Raw genomic sequence first — 16,393 nt, 5'->3', positions numbered from 1 at the left:
ACGACAATTAAGTGTGGCAGAATTACATGAGGCAGTGCCACGGTAATTCGATTAGGAAATGAGACACTAAAGGTAGTAGATGACTTTTCCTGTCCCGCGTCCGGCCATCCTGTTTTAGGTTTTCCGTGATTTCCCTAAATCACTCCAGGCAAATGCCAGGATGGTTCCTTTGAAAGGGCACGGCCGACTTTCTTCCCCATCCTTCCCTAATCCGATGAGACCGATGACAACGCTGTCTGGTCTCCTTCCCCAAACAACCAACCAACTTTTACTGTTTGGATAGCAAAATAACTGATGAATACTGTAGTGCAAAGGATATAGAGTGCTGAGTGACAATAGCAAGGAAAGCTATACTGAAGAAGTGTTTGTTAAGGTGTAATATCAGTTTAAGTGTTAGGGAGTATGACATGTAGGTATTTGTTTGGCAGTAAATCGTGGATGATTAGCAGATCAGACAAGAAGTTAATATAAGCTTTTACAGCATGGTTCTATTTTTAAAAATGTTGAAGGTATGATGGACTGAATAACAAATGAAGAAGGTAGAAGAGACAGACAAAAATTTGTACCCAGGCAGGGATTTGAAATGAGGATCCTGCGCACTTCGGAGAAGCAGTAACCACTACGCCTAGCACAACGGCTTTGCACAACTCCACAGACTATCCTAGAGCACCTCCCTCCCCAAACCAAATCCATATTCACACCTGAGGTCGTTTGGTAGGAATGAGAATTTTAATTGAACATTGATGCATGCAAGGCTAGTGCACACTGTTCTGCAAACCCACTGTAGCAGGGTGGCGTACTAACCAGCACACCTGCCTAGTGTGCAGGCCGTACTGGTTCAGATCCTGGCCTTGGTATGAATTTTCATTCATCTCTCCAGTCTACATATATCTGATGTTTCAGACTTGAAGAGATCTCTGGAACCATATACTTTCATTTGATTAGGTGAGGAAGTACTGTTCTCGCTTCCCACACCCGGGTTCCCGGGTTCGATTCCCGGCGGGGTCAGGGATTTTCCCTGCCTCCTGATGACTGGGTGTTGTGTGCTGTCCTTAGGTTAGTTAGGTTTAAGTAGTTCTACGTTCTAGGGGACTGATGGCCATAGATGTTAAGTCCCATAGTGCTCAGAGCCATTTGAACCATTTTTTTTGAGGAAGTACTTAAATGAATTGGGGAAAAGCAAATTTATGACGCAACTTGACTAAAGGAAGAAGCTAGTTGATAGGAGACGTCTTGACGCAATAATGAATTGTCAATTTCATTGTGTAAAGATACGTGGGCAGTGGGGGTAAGAGTTGTGGAAGGAGACCGAGGCTTGAGTAGAGTAGGTACGTTGAAATGAATATAGATTGCTGAAGTTATACAGGAATTAAAAGACTGATGACCTCATCGGAAACAATCAACTGAAGTTGTATAATGATTGTAAGGTAGGACTAAAACTTGAATAAAGGTGGCTGATTTGAGTGTATACCAAAGCGGACTGCCCAACGTGTCTTAACGTTCACCTCCATGTAATGCGACGTGGGAACAGTGATCGTAACAAGCAAGACGAGTGTCACACCTCGTTAACGACAGCAGGCATCAAACCTACTATTGATTGCTGCTGTCACTGTATGTATGGCCATTTCAACAAGTTTGCGAGTGAACTTTGCTGAGAGAACCGTATACACTGGACATTTAGCGTTGGTAGCCAGCAGCACACGAGACTGCAGGTCTTCAGCTGTGCCAGACAGCACAGGAACTGGGCAGTAGCCGGTTGGAGGTGTGCCGTTTGGCCCGACGTATCACAGGTCTGCTCCCTCGTCAAGTGACGCGAGGCCCTGAGTGCACCGAAGAGCCAACGAGGCATTCTGCCCGGTACGTGTGGAGGCTGCAGTTCACGCTGGAAGCGGCTCAGTCAGCTTTCGCGGCGTTTCGTCTACCGTTACTCAGGCCCGTTCATTCAGGTTACTGTGAACGTGGACCACCGTGTGTACTTTGGTACATTCTCGGTGTCCAGGTGTTGCCGTTACTGAGCCGTGATATCCTGCGATGCTCTTGGCAAGATAGTTTCTCTGTCGAAGCTACGCTCTTTGCGGCGTCCAGGTTGGCCAGCGCCCTCTAATTGGGACGGCCGCGGCTCGCGAGGAGAGGCGGCAGTGACAGGGGTAAGAGGGCAGCGCGCGGGGCGCCGCGAGCAGCCGGTCGGCGCTCCGAGAACTGCGGGGACGCACCGTGTTGACACTCCGGCGCCTGGGTCTGGCGGAAGCAGCCACCGGCCAACACGGGCTCTGTTGAAAGAGCCGGGTCTGTCTGGAATCCTGAGCAGAGCGCCGGAGTTTACCCTGGCGTGCAAGTTAACGGCGATCTGCTGGACAAACTGTAAATGGTGAGCCATTTGTTGTAGAACTTTTGGATGTCATTGCTCCGTGTAGCCTCTTTGATTTCCGCTAGTCATTCCTTCAACCACTTGGATGTGGGATACTTGGTATTGCAAGTCCGTCTAACTGCACTGTGCACTGGTTCTGTTACTTTACAAGTGTGGCCGATATTCGGCGATTCCTTTTATTACTATTATTGTTAATACGTTAAGTCGTCAATTTTATGAGTCAAAGCTTATTCTCTGTATAAAACTCGAGCCGCGGCAATTTAAATTGGAATTGCCAACTTCATTGTCGTTGGCAACTGTAATAGTAACAACTTTGCAACTTCAAATGGCGCTTTGCTTTTTAATGATGTGTGCGGGTTGTCTGATCATTATCACCTTGAACTAGTTGTGGTTTAAAAATTTATCAAGTGAAATTTGACGTCATTGGAGGCTGCGTAATGAACTATTGCTTTAACAGTAACTGGGATTGGCACACTATAACGTTTAACATCTCGTCCTGCGTTTGGCGCTACCCAGTACTTGGCTGTTGGTTTTAGGATTTTAGTGAACTGTATATTAATACTGGGTTTGTGTGATCTAGAAGCCGTTATTGATTTGCGCAGGCCCTCCTGCCTGTTGGTGTCACTTTAGCTCTCGAGCACGGAATTCAGACGCGCGGCCGATGTGAACGCCAGACGTCGAGAGGGTGCCGATTGCTGTATAGATCTTTCAGGCTACCGTAACATCATATTGCCGAATGTTTTCCATAATAGTTAATTCACGTATTTATGAGACCTTACCATTTGAGTATTTGTTTTGAAAGCAAATAGCTTTTACAAATTGTAATTTTTCATATTCACAAGTGATTAGTGAGCTCAGAACTGTAGTTATGATACGGTTACATTTGTGTAAAGTAATTTTTTATTAATTTGGAGTTGTGGCCATGAGGCTGTTTCTCTTTAAAATTATGTTTTGAATTATTCTCATTGCTTTTATTCAATTGAATAACCGGTGTAGATCATCCCAATTTGCAAATGCAAATTAAGCATTGTGATGTTAACAGTGCTCTGTTTTAATTAACGTCGTGAGAATAAATTTTTGTGTCCACAAATGAGGCCAACATTCCACTCCAGAAGCCCATGTGCCCTGCTTACTGTTCTACCACCTTACCACTCACTTCTGCACTTCCTGATGAGCATGCTGTAGACACTCCCATTTCGATAGATTACAACAGCCACATTCACAGGACTGAATGGATACGTTCCCCTCTTGACAAACGCTCAGGAACCCAATCACATCTTATTAGCCCCACTAAATCTATCGATCTTAGTCCCATAGAAATGCGAGTCTGCGAGTTCCTGGAACAGCGTTTGATCGCAGCTCACCCCCGACTAGTAGCTCTACAGATAATCATCATTTGGTCCATGTCATACGAAATCCGTGTATTTCCTTCGTAGCCGAATGGAGGCCACTGTCAAGGGTACACGCAGTGTTGACGGTATTTGCATCCTCATGGCGTGCTTGTCAGGGGATGGACTGGAACAGGCTCTGATGTGAGCACCCTGCTGTGAGCAGGTCCCTGGCTAACACGGAGTCGGTTTGGAAAATGCCGCGAAGTCAGAATGAGCAGCAGAGCGGTTGCCATAGTTATCTCGTGCCCTTGAGGTCAGTGCTACGAGGCGTTGCGCAAGAATACTTCCAATGTCGGACGCCGAGAAAATTTGACCAGGAAGCGCGGCACTACACTACACTGGCTGCAGCGGCACAGAACAGAACTCACACATCTGGTAAGCTATGTGTTTCATCCAGCACTGTGCGATGTGCCGTGCGTATCACTTTCCTCAACTTGACGGTCTCCTGTTCTCAATGTTATCCTCCTTAATATCGGTATCTGTGAAAACGAGACTAGCTAGAGGTGGTATCGAGTTTTAACACAATTTTCTCAAATGTTTCTACGACCTCTAGCGCAACAACTCTTGATATGCATTCCGGTATCGGTTCCCGTCATCTTCGCATTTCAGCAGCTACTGAATCTTACGGCACAGTCGACGTAGTGGCGCCACTGGTCACACTAACTATTGTTACATGTTGTGTGCAGTAGACACAGGTTCCCGAGCGCATGCTACTTTCGATGCAAACTTGTCAGATCCGACAACTGAAGGAGTACAGATCTGCTGGAATACTGCTGTACAGTCCTCATATACAGGGTGATTCACGAAGATATGCAAATGTTTAGTTACGGAGTTATGGCTAGTAAAAATTTTGCCTAAAATTTAGCAACTTCGCTAATATGAAGATATCGCAAAACTGGATGAGATTAAAGTAAAGCACGATTCCCATTTATTTTGTTGTTATTGGTCTGATGAATCTAATAAAACGTGTCCCAGGCGTGTATCTACAATAGTTTTCCGGAATATCCAGAGAAGCAAAGGCGTAATTTCGTGAAATTTTAAATTTATTAACTACTTGGCCTAATTTGTTTTTTTAAATTCGAGACAATTGCAGAAAGTTTTCAACAGAAGTGGTAGAGAATTTAATTTTGGAAAAATTGTGGTAAAAGCGTTAACTGTATGAACGTGTCAGATAATCTGCTTTTATTTATACCACAGCACACGTGAATTCGTGTTAAACCGAAAAGAAAAACAAAGCTCACCGTTAAGAAACTTCTATAAAGTACATAAAATTTCTCAATACAATCACAATCACAATAAATGTTCAAAAACGTCTCCACCGAGTTCAGTGCATTTAGCTGCACGTGTATGAACAGATTTTGTTGCTTCTTTCAGTTTCGCAGACTTGTTCATAATTTCGTCTATTGCATTCATAATGCAACCAAGTAGTGCCTCACGTTTATTGACTTTGTCATCATAATCTATGCCTTTCATCCATCCCCATAAACGAAAATCCATTGGTGTTAAATCGGGCAATCTGGGTGGCCACAGACGTATAGCACCACGACCAACCCATTTCTGGGGAAAATGTTCATTTAAATGTGCAGTATCTGCGCTGGTGAAATGTGGAGGCGCGCCGTCATATTGAAATTACATTTGCAGTCGCGTAGCAAGCGGAATATCTTCGGGCAAGTGGGGCATTTCTTCTTGAAGGAATTGTAAGTACGACATGCCAGTTAGACGTCCTGGGAAAATGAATGGTCCAATAAAGTGAGTGTTGATTATACCAGACAACAAATTTATCCTAAATCGCTGCTGGAAATTGCGCTGCACTGTTACTTGTGGGTTTCCTTCAGACCATACGTACTCGTTAAAAAAATTGTTTATACTATCTCGAGTAAACAGTGCCTCATCAATAAATATAACGTATTTGTGTAACTGTCGATTAGTTTTTAACCAGGTGCAAAACTCCAAGCGAAGGGCAGGATCTCTTTGTGTTTATGGTAGAGTCACACATTATTGTACTTCAGTGTACATCACACCTTACATTGTGAAATGCCTAACAGTTGAGAGATACGCCGTGTACCGTACACAGGCTACCTTGAACAGCATCCATAATATCTTCATCATCGTCTTCACGTGTCGAGCTCTCGTACTGATTATGAACGCTAGGTAGAGAACCTGTCTCCTGTAACATTCGAAATACTCCACTAATGATTCGTCCATTCGGAATCCTCCGAGATGGATAACGTCCGCGATATTCGTTAATTTCAGCCGTAGCATTGCCATCACATTTTCCATAAATAAACACTATATCGGCGTATTCATACGTCGTAAATTTGAAAGGCATCCCTATTTCAGAAATAATCTACAAACTACAACAGTTACTATATGGTTTTACTTAAATACACTGTTCTTATTGTGTTCTTTGATTGAACAGTACAGAAAACTAACTCGTGTAAAGGTTAGGGAACGACTGAAACAACTCATTATTGGTAACCAACAATGACATAAACATTTCTACATTCTTAATGAAAAGTAAACAAATTTACTTGTATAACAACCTTGCCTTCTCTGGACGTTCCACTGCCGATAGACGTCTGGGTCATGTTTTATTAGATTCAACAGACCAGTAACAAGATAAATAGAAATCATACTTTAATTTAACCTCTTACAGTTTGCGAGCGTGATGCTTGGCTTATGAGCAGCCGCTCGACCACGAGACCCAAGTTTTCTCACCGCCCACCCAAGTCATAGTACTTGCCGTGGATCCTATTGCAGTTTGGAATTCCTGTATGATGGTCTGGGCAGATGTCTGTTTATAACACATTACGACCCTCTTCAACTGTAGGCGCTCTCTGTCAGTCAACAGACGAGATCAGCCTGTACGCTTTTGTGCTGTATCACATTGGAAATAGTGGACCTAGTGATATTTAGGATTGTGTAAATCTCGCGTGCAGACGTATGACACAAGTGACACCTAATGACCTGGCCACATTCGAAGTCTGTGAGTTTCGCAGAGCGCCCCATTCTGCTGTCTCACGGTGACGAATGACTGCAGATGTCGGTCATATGGAGTTCCTGGCAGTAGGTAGCAAACATTGCACCTAATATGAAAAACTTATGTTTATGGGGGTGTCCGGATGCTTTTGTTGTGGGGGTGTCCGGATGCTTTTGTTCTCGTAGTGTTTGCCTATGACCTCCCACTAAACCCCTGGACCCATTTCACCGAAATATGACAAACAAACAAACTACATGATGTATGAGCATCATCACTGCTCGTCTTGTAGCCTTCCAGGTCGATTGGAGTGGGAATATGGACCATATCGTATTTTGACAGCTCATGCCATATCAGCTGCTCCGTATAATAGGCATGTTGTGTTCATATAGAGGTGGCTGGTCTTAGGAACCTGCTTTGCTGTGATGCCTACTAATCGACTGTACAAAATGGTTTTACAGTGGGTAGGCTGTACTGAACAACAGTGTGTTGGGATCAAGTAAAATTAACCTGGTTTATCGATTTTCTTTGCATGACATCAGGGGCTCTGATTGGTTTCAAGTCCCTGATGAGTAAGCTGCAATCCACAATATGTTTGTTGTGGGAATATTATCAGCCTGCTTTATCGACATGTTTAGTAATGGCTACATATGTGGGTGGGCATGGCTGGGGAATTTCTAAATGGATAGAGGAGGGGATGGACTGAGGGAGGGACCAGGAAATGATGGACTGGGTAAGTGGAGGCAGGGGGAGATGATAGGAGGCGATGGACTGAGAGAGGAGCAGGAGAAGACATAAAGAGAGATGGGAGTGGGAGGAGGTGAACACTGAGTGGCCGGGAGTAGAAGATGAATGATGAGAGGCGGCTGGGGTAGATGAGTGGGGGATAGGAGGAGATGGGTAGGAGAGATGGGCAGGAGGAGAGGAAAAAATGTAGGAAAGAAGAGATGGTTCAAAATGGCTCTAAGCGCTATGGGAGTTAATATCTGAGGTTATCAGTCCTGTAGACTTAGCACTAATTAAACCTAACTAACCTAAGAACATCACACACATCAATGCCCAAGGCATGATTCGAACCTACGACTGTATCAGCTGCATGGTTCCAGACTGAAGCGCCTAGAACGGCTCGGCCACAGTGGCCAGTGAAGAAGAGATGGGTTTGGAGAAGAGGAGGACAGAAAGGTAGAGAGGTGTAGGAGATAATGGAAAGAGAAACGGTGGCAGGAGGAGATGGATAAGAGAAAGAGGCCAGGAGGAAGTGGATAGGGAAGGATGGGAGATGCAAAGGGAGAAGGTGCAAGAGGAAATGTGTATATAGAGGGGGCAGATTTAGATGGAATAACAGATTGGAGGCAGGAAGAGATGGAGAGGGAGAGTGATGGAAAGGCTATGGACAAAGTGGGGAGGAGGATGTGAACAGTGAGAAAAGGGAAAGGAGAAAATGGAGAGAGAGGATGCAGAAGATGGACAGAGTGAGAGGGAGGAGGAGGAGATGTAGAGAGAGAAAATAGAGGAGATAATCAGAGGTAGAGGGAGAATGAGATGAACTGAGACAGGGGTTGCAGGAGCCAGATGGATAGTGTAGGTGAGTAGTTGTAAGATGGAAAATGATGAGGGCATAGGACTGGGCAGACAGACAGAGGGGTGAGGAGGAGATGGATGAAGACAGTGTGCAGGCAGAGATGTATGCAATATATGTGCCATACAGGTTTGCAAGTGAAATTGTGGGAACAGTGACATACAGCTGATCCTGCAAACTGTACACCCATATCACAGACATTATAGTCAGTAAGATTTTGGAATATACAGGCTGATCCAATTTTATAAAGTACCTTGAATCATCGGCACATGGACAGCACTGACTCAGGAAATATCTTTCTTATGGAACCCTACTGGGTTATTGTCCACACAAAGTAATTACTGCTATCGACAGAGGACCTGTAGTTGATTCCATAATTCTAGACCTACAGATAGCTTTTGACACCGTTCCTCACGACCAGCTTCTAATAAAAATACATACCTGTGGAGTATCATCTGTGACTGGATTCGTGAGTTTACGCTATAAAGCTCTCATTATTCATCTCTTGGTGCTCCATCTCCCTTTCCATCCCTCTTTATCCCCATCCATCCCCATCTGCTCCTTTCTCTAGCATTCCCTTCTCTGTGTATTTCAACCTCCCCAGACATGTAGCCCCTATTAAACGTGATGACAAAACAAGCTGATAATACTCCCAAAACACACCTATAATACTGTGTGGCCTACATGTCAAGGGCTTGAAACCATTTTCTTCTCTTGATTTATATGTTGTGGTGCTCTGTATGGCGACTGCAGGGTGAACCATCTCAAACTTGCACTGCAAATATTATGGAAATGGGATGTGATATTGACGTGCAGTTTTCACAGAATGAATTGGAAGCCAGAGTTTCTTACTGTTAGTCAATACACAGATTGTAATAATACTTAGAAACTGTATTTTCTGTACCTGCAATTTTTCAAATGAAACAAATCTTATTGCCAGTAACAAACTAAAAATGGGGTAAACTATTATTTCAGTGCTGTTTGCTGCAGAAGTCTAGTGCGAGCCAGTTATGGGATATCACATTGTGAAAAGTTTCCACATTGACACTTCTTTGTGCCATTCAACCAGCATAGTTGTTAGATCGATGTTGTTACGTTGGTTTACAGTGTGCTTGTGTGTTCCTTGAGTGCACTGCTATGAGTTACTAAGTGACAGTCTAAGCAGTATCTCATGTGTGTACAATGGGATTTATCGGTGCAGAAAAAGCTGACATGTTCATGGTGTATGGAGAGTGTAGGAAGAATGCAGTGCATGCGGCAGGAGCCCAATCTCGGCCATCTTCTCACTCAGTTGTGTGAAAATGATAGTGTAACAACTATGTAACGCAACAGGATGAAACAAGTGATGACAGATGGGGGGAAATTAATTTTCTTGCTATTGTTGCAGTTGATCAACACAGTACCTCCTGTGCAATCGATTGTGGAAGTGGCATGAGTCAGGCAAGTGCCCTACACATTCTCCATCAGCCTAAATTCCATCCCCATTACATCTACCTCAGTCAAGAGCTCCATGGAAACAATTATAAGACTCGTGTTAACTTCTGTACATAAGCATTACGACTAGTACTCCAGATGTGTCATGTGTCTTCTTTAGTGGTGAAGCCAGGTAAACGGTGAAAACGTGCACTGTTGGTATGTTGACAATCCCCATTGGCTTCCTCGGGTGGAACATCAGTGCCCATGGAGTGTAAACATTTGCTGTGGGATAGTAAACCATCAAATCATAGGCATGAGTTTCATAGATAGAACAATGAATGCGCACAACTATCACAGCCTCCTAACAAACCATCTCCCACAGATACTAGACGGCTTTCCTCTGCGCACAAGGAGGAACCTGTGTTACCAATATGACCGCTGTGCACTACATAGTGCGTGGAGTATTACAGTGTGTCTTCACAAATTGTTTCCAAAACGTTGGATTGGATGGCGAGGACCAGTACGTTAGCTGCCCCATTTTCCAGATTTGATGCCTGTAGACTTTTTCTGTGGGGAAAGCTGAATGACGCTGTCTGCAAGGACATACCGACTACACTTGATGATACGCAACGAGTCATAACTGCAGCCTGCTCTGAAATGTTCGACGAAATGCTAGCATGTGTGCAGCAGTCGCTCCATATCAGATAGGAAACGTGTGCTGCCGCTGCTGGTGGTCATTGTGAACACAACCTGTGATGGTCAGTTACCTCGTTACTGCCCGGAATCCACATAACTAGTGCATGCATTTACGTTGTCCTTTAGTGTGTACTACCACAGGTATTGTACAAGTGACAGTGTGGCAACTTTACAAAGTATTTATATTGTAAGCAGCTTGCACTAGAATTATGCAACAGACCAACCAACATTATAATTTACACTATTTTTAGTTTATTAGTGACAGTAAGCATTGTTCCATTCAAAAAGTGTACCTTTGCACAAAAAATACACTTTACAAATATTATTACAAACTGTTTATTGGCCAACAATACGGAGCCCTGACTACATGTACGTTCTGTGAAAACTGCGCATCAATAGCACTTTCCATCTCCACAATATTTTCAGAGCAAATTTTATGTTAGACACCCTGTATGTATGCTTTACATTTTCTGTTACGCATATAGCTGCAGCCAAGCTGCTGTCCTAGAAACTAGCATGAGTTCTTGCAGTTCCTATGTGACCAACCAGTACATCCGAACATTATGATGCACCGGAAGAAAACTATCTATTGACACATAATCAGCAAGGACTCAGAAAATATCGTTCTTTTAAAACACAACTAGGTCTTTTTACTCACGAAGTAATAAGTGCTGTCGACGGGGGATTCCTATTTTTAGATTTCCAGAAGGCTTTCGACACCGTTCCTCACAAGCTTCTTCCAACCATGCCTATGGAATATCTCCTGAGTTGTGCGACTTGATTCGTGATTTCCTGTCAGAAAGGTCACAGTTTGTAGTAAAGGACGGAAAGACATCGAGTAAAACAGAAGTAATATCCGGCGTTCCCCAAGGAAGTGTTATAGGCCCTCTATTGTTTCTGGTCTATATTAATAACATAGGAGACAAATTGAGTAGCCGTCTTAGGATCTTTGCAGAAGATGCTGTCATTTATTGTCTTACAATGTCATCAGATGACCATACCGAATTGCAAAATGATTTAGATAAGATATCTGTGTGGTGCGGAAAATGAGAATCGACACTGAATAAACAAAACTGTGAAGTTATTCTCATGAGTGCTAAAAGAAATCCACTAAATTACGATTACGCGATGACTCACACAAATCTGAAGGCTGCAAATTCAATTAAATACTTAGGCATTACAATTACAAATAACCGAAATTGGAACGAGCACATAGATAAGGTTGTGGGTAGAGCAAACCAAAGACTGCGATTCGTTGGCAGAACACTTAGAAGGCGCAACAGGTCTTCTAAAGAGACTGCTTACACCACGCTTGTCCGCCCTATTCTGGAGTGTTGCTGTGCGGTGTGGGATCCCCATCAGGTGGTACTGAGGGATGACACCTGAAAAGTTCAAAGAAGGGCTGCTCGTGTTATATTATCGCGAAATAGGGGAGATAGTGGCACAGAAATGATATGTGAATCGGAGTGGGAATCATTAAAGCAAAAGCGTTTTTCGTCACAATGGGATCTTCTTATGAAATTTCAATCATCAGTTTTTTCCTCCGATTACGAAAACATTCTGTTGGCACCCACCTACATAGGGAGAAATGATCATCACTATAAAACAAGAGAAATTAGGGCTCACACAGAAAAATTTATGTACTGGTTTTTCCCACGCACCATTCGAGAGTGGAACGGTAGAGAGACATCTTGAAGGTGATTCATTGAACCCTCTGCCAGGCACTTTATTGTGAGTAGCTGAGTAATCACGTAGATGTAGATGTAGATGTAGAACCCTGCGTAGGATATGGGGCTCTATCTAGAAAAATCCGTTGACAGGGTACGATTTCATTCCCCTGCTGAATGTACCCCACAGCCGTTTGGGAAGCTTGAGAAAGGGGTCACATGTTACCACTGGGCGCGTCCTGTTGAGCAGAGGACACTCAAGTCGCCCTCTTGTGACGCAGTCGCCATGCAGAGCAGACACTCCTGTATTTTCAGCTTTCTGTCGTAGCTGACCGCACTTTGCCGACTTTTCCTTCTCTGCTCTCTGGTACCTGAAACCAGCTTGCTCTAAACGCGCGCTTCCTTCTTCTCTCGTTCCTGCACCAGTACTTCCCTGACAGACTGATGAACGTCCCTAAACTCCAGCCTGGCCAAGACCTAGTGTACTCCGTAGTTTTCAAAATGTAGCAGAATGTTGGTTTCTCTGCTAGTGCTCTTCTCTCGCATTCTTGACACAGTCCACTTCCACAACTGGTGCGATTTGTACAATTATTGTGAACTGGTTTTGACTTTACCACTATACAAGAAACTGGTAACATTCTGTGTAATGCTGTGCAAATGCTTTGTTGTACATAAAGACAGTGAGTGAGTAACGTATGAGGGAGTGCCTGATTTTCTCTTAATATATGCGAGATGACTCATATAAGATTTTGACCTTGAAAATACACAATGTGATCAAAAGTATTCGGACACCTGGCTGAAAATAAGTTACAAGTTCGTGGCCTGTCCATCACTAATGCTGGAATGTAATATGGTGTTGGCTCACTCTTTGCTTTGATGACAGCTTCCACACTCGCAGGCATACGTTCAGTCAGATGCTGGAAGGTTTCTTGGGGAATGGCAGCACATTCTTCATGGAGTGCTGCACTGAAGAGAGATATCGATGTTTTTCTGTGATACCTGGCATGATGTCGGTGCTCCAAAACATCCCAAAGGCGTTCCATAAGACTCATATCAGGACTCTGTGCAGGACAGTCCGTTACAGGGATGATATTGTCTTCTACTGCCGCCTTAGGCTCTGCATTATGAAAGGTGCTCGATCGTTTTGAAAGATGCAATAGCCATCCCCGAATTGCTCTCCAACAGTGAGAAGCAATGAGATGCTTAAAATATCAATATAGGCCTGCGCTGTGATAGTACCACGCAAAAAACAAGGGGTGCAAGCTCCCTCCATGGAAAACACGACCACACCATAACACCACCGCCTCCGAATTTTACTGTTTGCACTACAGACGCTGGCAGATGACGTTCACTGGACATTCTCGGTAACCACATCTGCTATCAGCTGGCCACATTGTGTACCGTGATTCGTCACTCCACGCAACGTTTTTCCACTGTTCAGTCGTCCAATGTTTACGCTCCTTACAGCAAGCGCGGCTTTGTTTGGCATTTACCTGCGCGATGTGTGGCTTACGAGCAGCCGCTCGACTGTGAAATCCTAGTTTTCTCATCTCCCGCCTAACTGTCATAGTTGTTACAGTGGATCCTGATGCAGTTCGGAATTCCTGTGTGACCGTCTGGATAGATATCTGCTTGTTACACATTACAACCTTCTCAAGCTGTCGGCAGTCTGTCAGTCAACAGACGAGGCCGGCCTGTACGCTATTGTGCTGTATTTGGCGCTTCACGTTTCCATCTCACTATCACATGTCAAATAGTGGACCTAGGGATGTGTTGTTGTTGTTGTGGTCTTCAGTCCTGAGACTGGTTTGATGCAGCTCTCCATGCTACTCTATCCTGTGCAAGCTTTTTCATCTCCCAGTACCTACTGCAACCTACATCCTTCTGAATCTGCTTAGTGTATTCATCTCTTGGTCTCCCTCTACGATTTTTACCCTCCACGCTGCCCTCCAATACTAAATTGGTGATCCCTTGATGCCTCAGAACATGTCCTACCAACCGATCCCTTCTTCTGGTCAAGTTGTGCCACAAACTTCTCTTCTCCCCAATCCTATTCAATACTTCCTCATTAGTTATGTGATCTACCCATCTAATCTTCAGCATTCTTCTGTAGCACCACATTTCAAAAGCTTCTATTCTCTTCTTGTCCAAACTATTTATCGCCCATGTTTCACTTCCATACATGGCTACACTCCATACGAATACTTTCAGAAATGACTTCCTGACACTTAAATCAATACTGGATGTTAACAAATTTCTCTTCTTCAGAAACGCTTTCCTTGCCATTGCCAGCCTACATTTTATATCCTCTCTACTTCGACCATCATCAGTTATTTTGCTCCCCAAATAGCAAAACTCCTTTACTACTTTAAGTGCCTCATTTCCTAATCTAATTCCCTCAGCATCACCCGACTTAATTAGACTACATTCCATTATCCTTGTTTTGCTTTTGTTGATGTTCATCTTATATCCTCCTTTCAAGACACTGTCCATTCCATTCAACTGCTCTTCCAAGTCCTTTGCTGTCTCTTACAGAATTACAATGTCATCGGCGAACCTCAAACTTTTTATTTCTTCTCCATGAATTTTAATACCTACTCCGAATTTTTCTTTTGTTTCCTTCCTTGCTTGCTCAATATACAGATTGAACAACATCGGGGAGAGGCTACAACCCTGTCTTACTCCCTTCCCAACCACTGCTTCCCTTTCATGTCCCTCGACTCTTATAACTGCCATCTGGTTTCTGTACAAATTGTAAATAGCTAGGGATGTGTAGGAGTGTGGAAATCTCGCATACAGACGTATTATAAAAGTGACGTCTAATCGCCAGACCATGTTCAAAGTCCGTGAGTTTTTGTGAATTTTTTGATTAATTTCAGCCAAAAAATAACAAAGTTGCTCTGTGATATCCGCTGAAGATTGTGAGTATAGTTCTTCAATTACGTGCAGTGTAGCCATTCCGATTTTCACCTGAAATCAGAGAGGATTTGATTTTACGTTACTAACTTATTTTTTAAGAATGTGAGCCTCAGTGCAGGTGAAAATAATGGAAATTAAAAACTGTGCAGACGTTGGAACAATTTACTGCGATTTTCACGTTTTTTTTTCTCCATTTAGGCGAAGAAAAATACCCCTGAAATCATGACATCTCCTCATAAGTTGGTTCATATAATTAGTAATTTTATACAGAATCATACTATCACATTTAATAATGATCGATTCAATACTTTTTGAGTTAGACTGCACACAAATGTGAAAAAAGTCATTTGGAGATGAACGCGTTTGAGAAATCAATTCTTGGAAACTGGAAATTCAAGGAAGTCAACAATAATGTAAAAATACTTACCAATTGATCTGCGATTCCAGCAGCATATAGTAACCATTCTTCTTCCTCACAGGCTTCATTTTGCGCTTGCTGCAGTGCTTTGCGTGCCTTCCGACTTTCCTTCGATTCAAAGAACTACGTCGATTGTGCCAGCATACGCGCTGGTTATCCATTTGTTCGGCGTAACTGAAGCTTTACGTGTCTCCTACAATTCCTGCCTCGTTCATGGCCATCAGAAGGGATGAATTTCCTTCATTGAATAAGCCAGCTGCTAAATACGACGCCAAATCAACCACTTTTAGTCCGGAGTGCAAGTGATTGCGAGATAATCACCAAATAGTGGAATTAAAAGTTTCATTAGCATTTTGTGTGTGGCCACCTACACATTTCTCCAGTAATTCATCCCCTGATAAATCTTATATCGGAAGAATTTCTTTCTGTACGAATGCGAATTTCACTTTGAAATTTTGACAGAGTATTCTTGGATAGTTAGCTTAACGATTTATACAATAAAAACTGGATTTTTCGAACCTCCTAGTATGGTTTCCCCATTAACCATCCTAATCCAGATTAGGTTATTATATTAATTTAGATTTTCTATCCAGTTTGTTGAAAGTAAATAAATTGTGGAGATTTACTTACTCATCAACTTACAGATTCTCCAGCAGTTGTTTATTTGGCCTGACAGCATTGTCCTTACATCATGTTCTGCAGAAGCGTTAGTTGGTTCATCTGTATTTTTGTCGCAGTACTCACAGCTGCCGACTATAGCGACTCTCATCCCAGTACAGGTAAGGATTTTACTTGTATAAATTTACGTAAGTCTGTATATGATAATGAATAACCAGTTTTAGCAGGTAATGAAAAACATATTCCATATTTTCATTAAGTATTTTATATATTTGTTTCTCGATCCTGAACTCACAGGCTACCACTTTGGAACTGACAATTTGAGTAAGTGCCATTATTTTCCA

General features: G+C 43.1%; 1 protein-coding gene across 2 annotated transcripts in view; it reads left to right on the top strand.

The window, feature by feature from the left end:
• Positions 1 to 4,080: 4,080 nt before the first annotated feature.
• Positions 4,081 to 16,393, top strand: part of LOC126426910 (uncharacterized) — a 58,442-nt gene continuing 46,129 nt past the window's right edge. For both annotated transcript variants that reach the window (XM_050089013.1, XM_050089014.1), the window contains exons 1-2: positions 4,081 to 4,134; positions 16,076 to 16,210. In XM_050089013.1, coding sequence (XP_049944970.1) covers positions 16,123 to 16,210 — 88 coding nt within the window. In that variant the 5' untranslated portion in view covers positions 4,081 to 4,134; positions 16,076 to 16,122. The remainder of the gene's footprint in view (positions 4,135 to 16,075; positions 16,211 to 16,393) is intronic.

The sequence above is a fragment of the Schistocerca serialis genome, chromosome 11, assembly GCF_023864345.2.
Source record: "Schistocerca serialis cubense isolate TAMUIC-IGC-003099 chromosome 11, iqSchSeri2.2, whole genome shotgun sequence".
Taxonomy (NCBI): Eukaryota; Metazoa; Arthropoda; class Insecta; order Orthoptera; family Acrididae; genus Schistocerca; species Schistocerca serialis.
The sequence above is the reverse complement of the archived record's forward strand: the minus strand, read 5'-3'. Positions and strand labels throughout refer to the sequence as shown.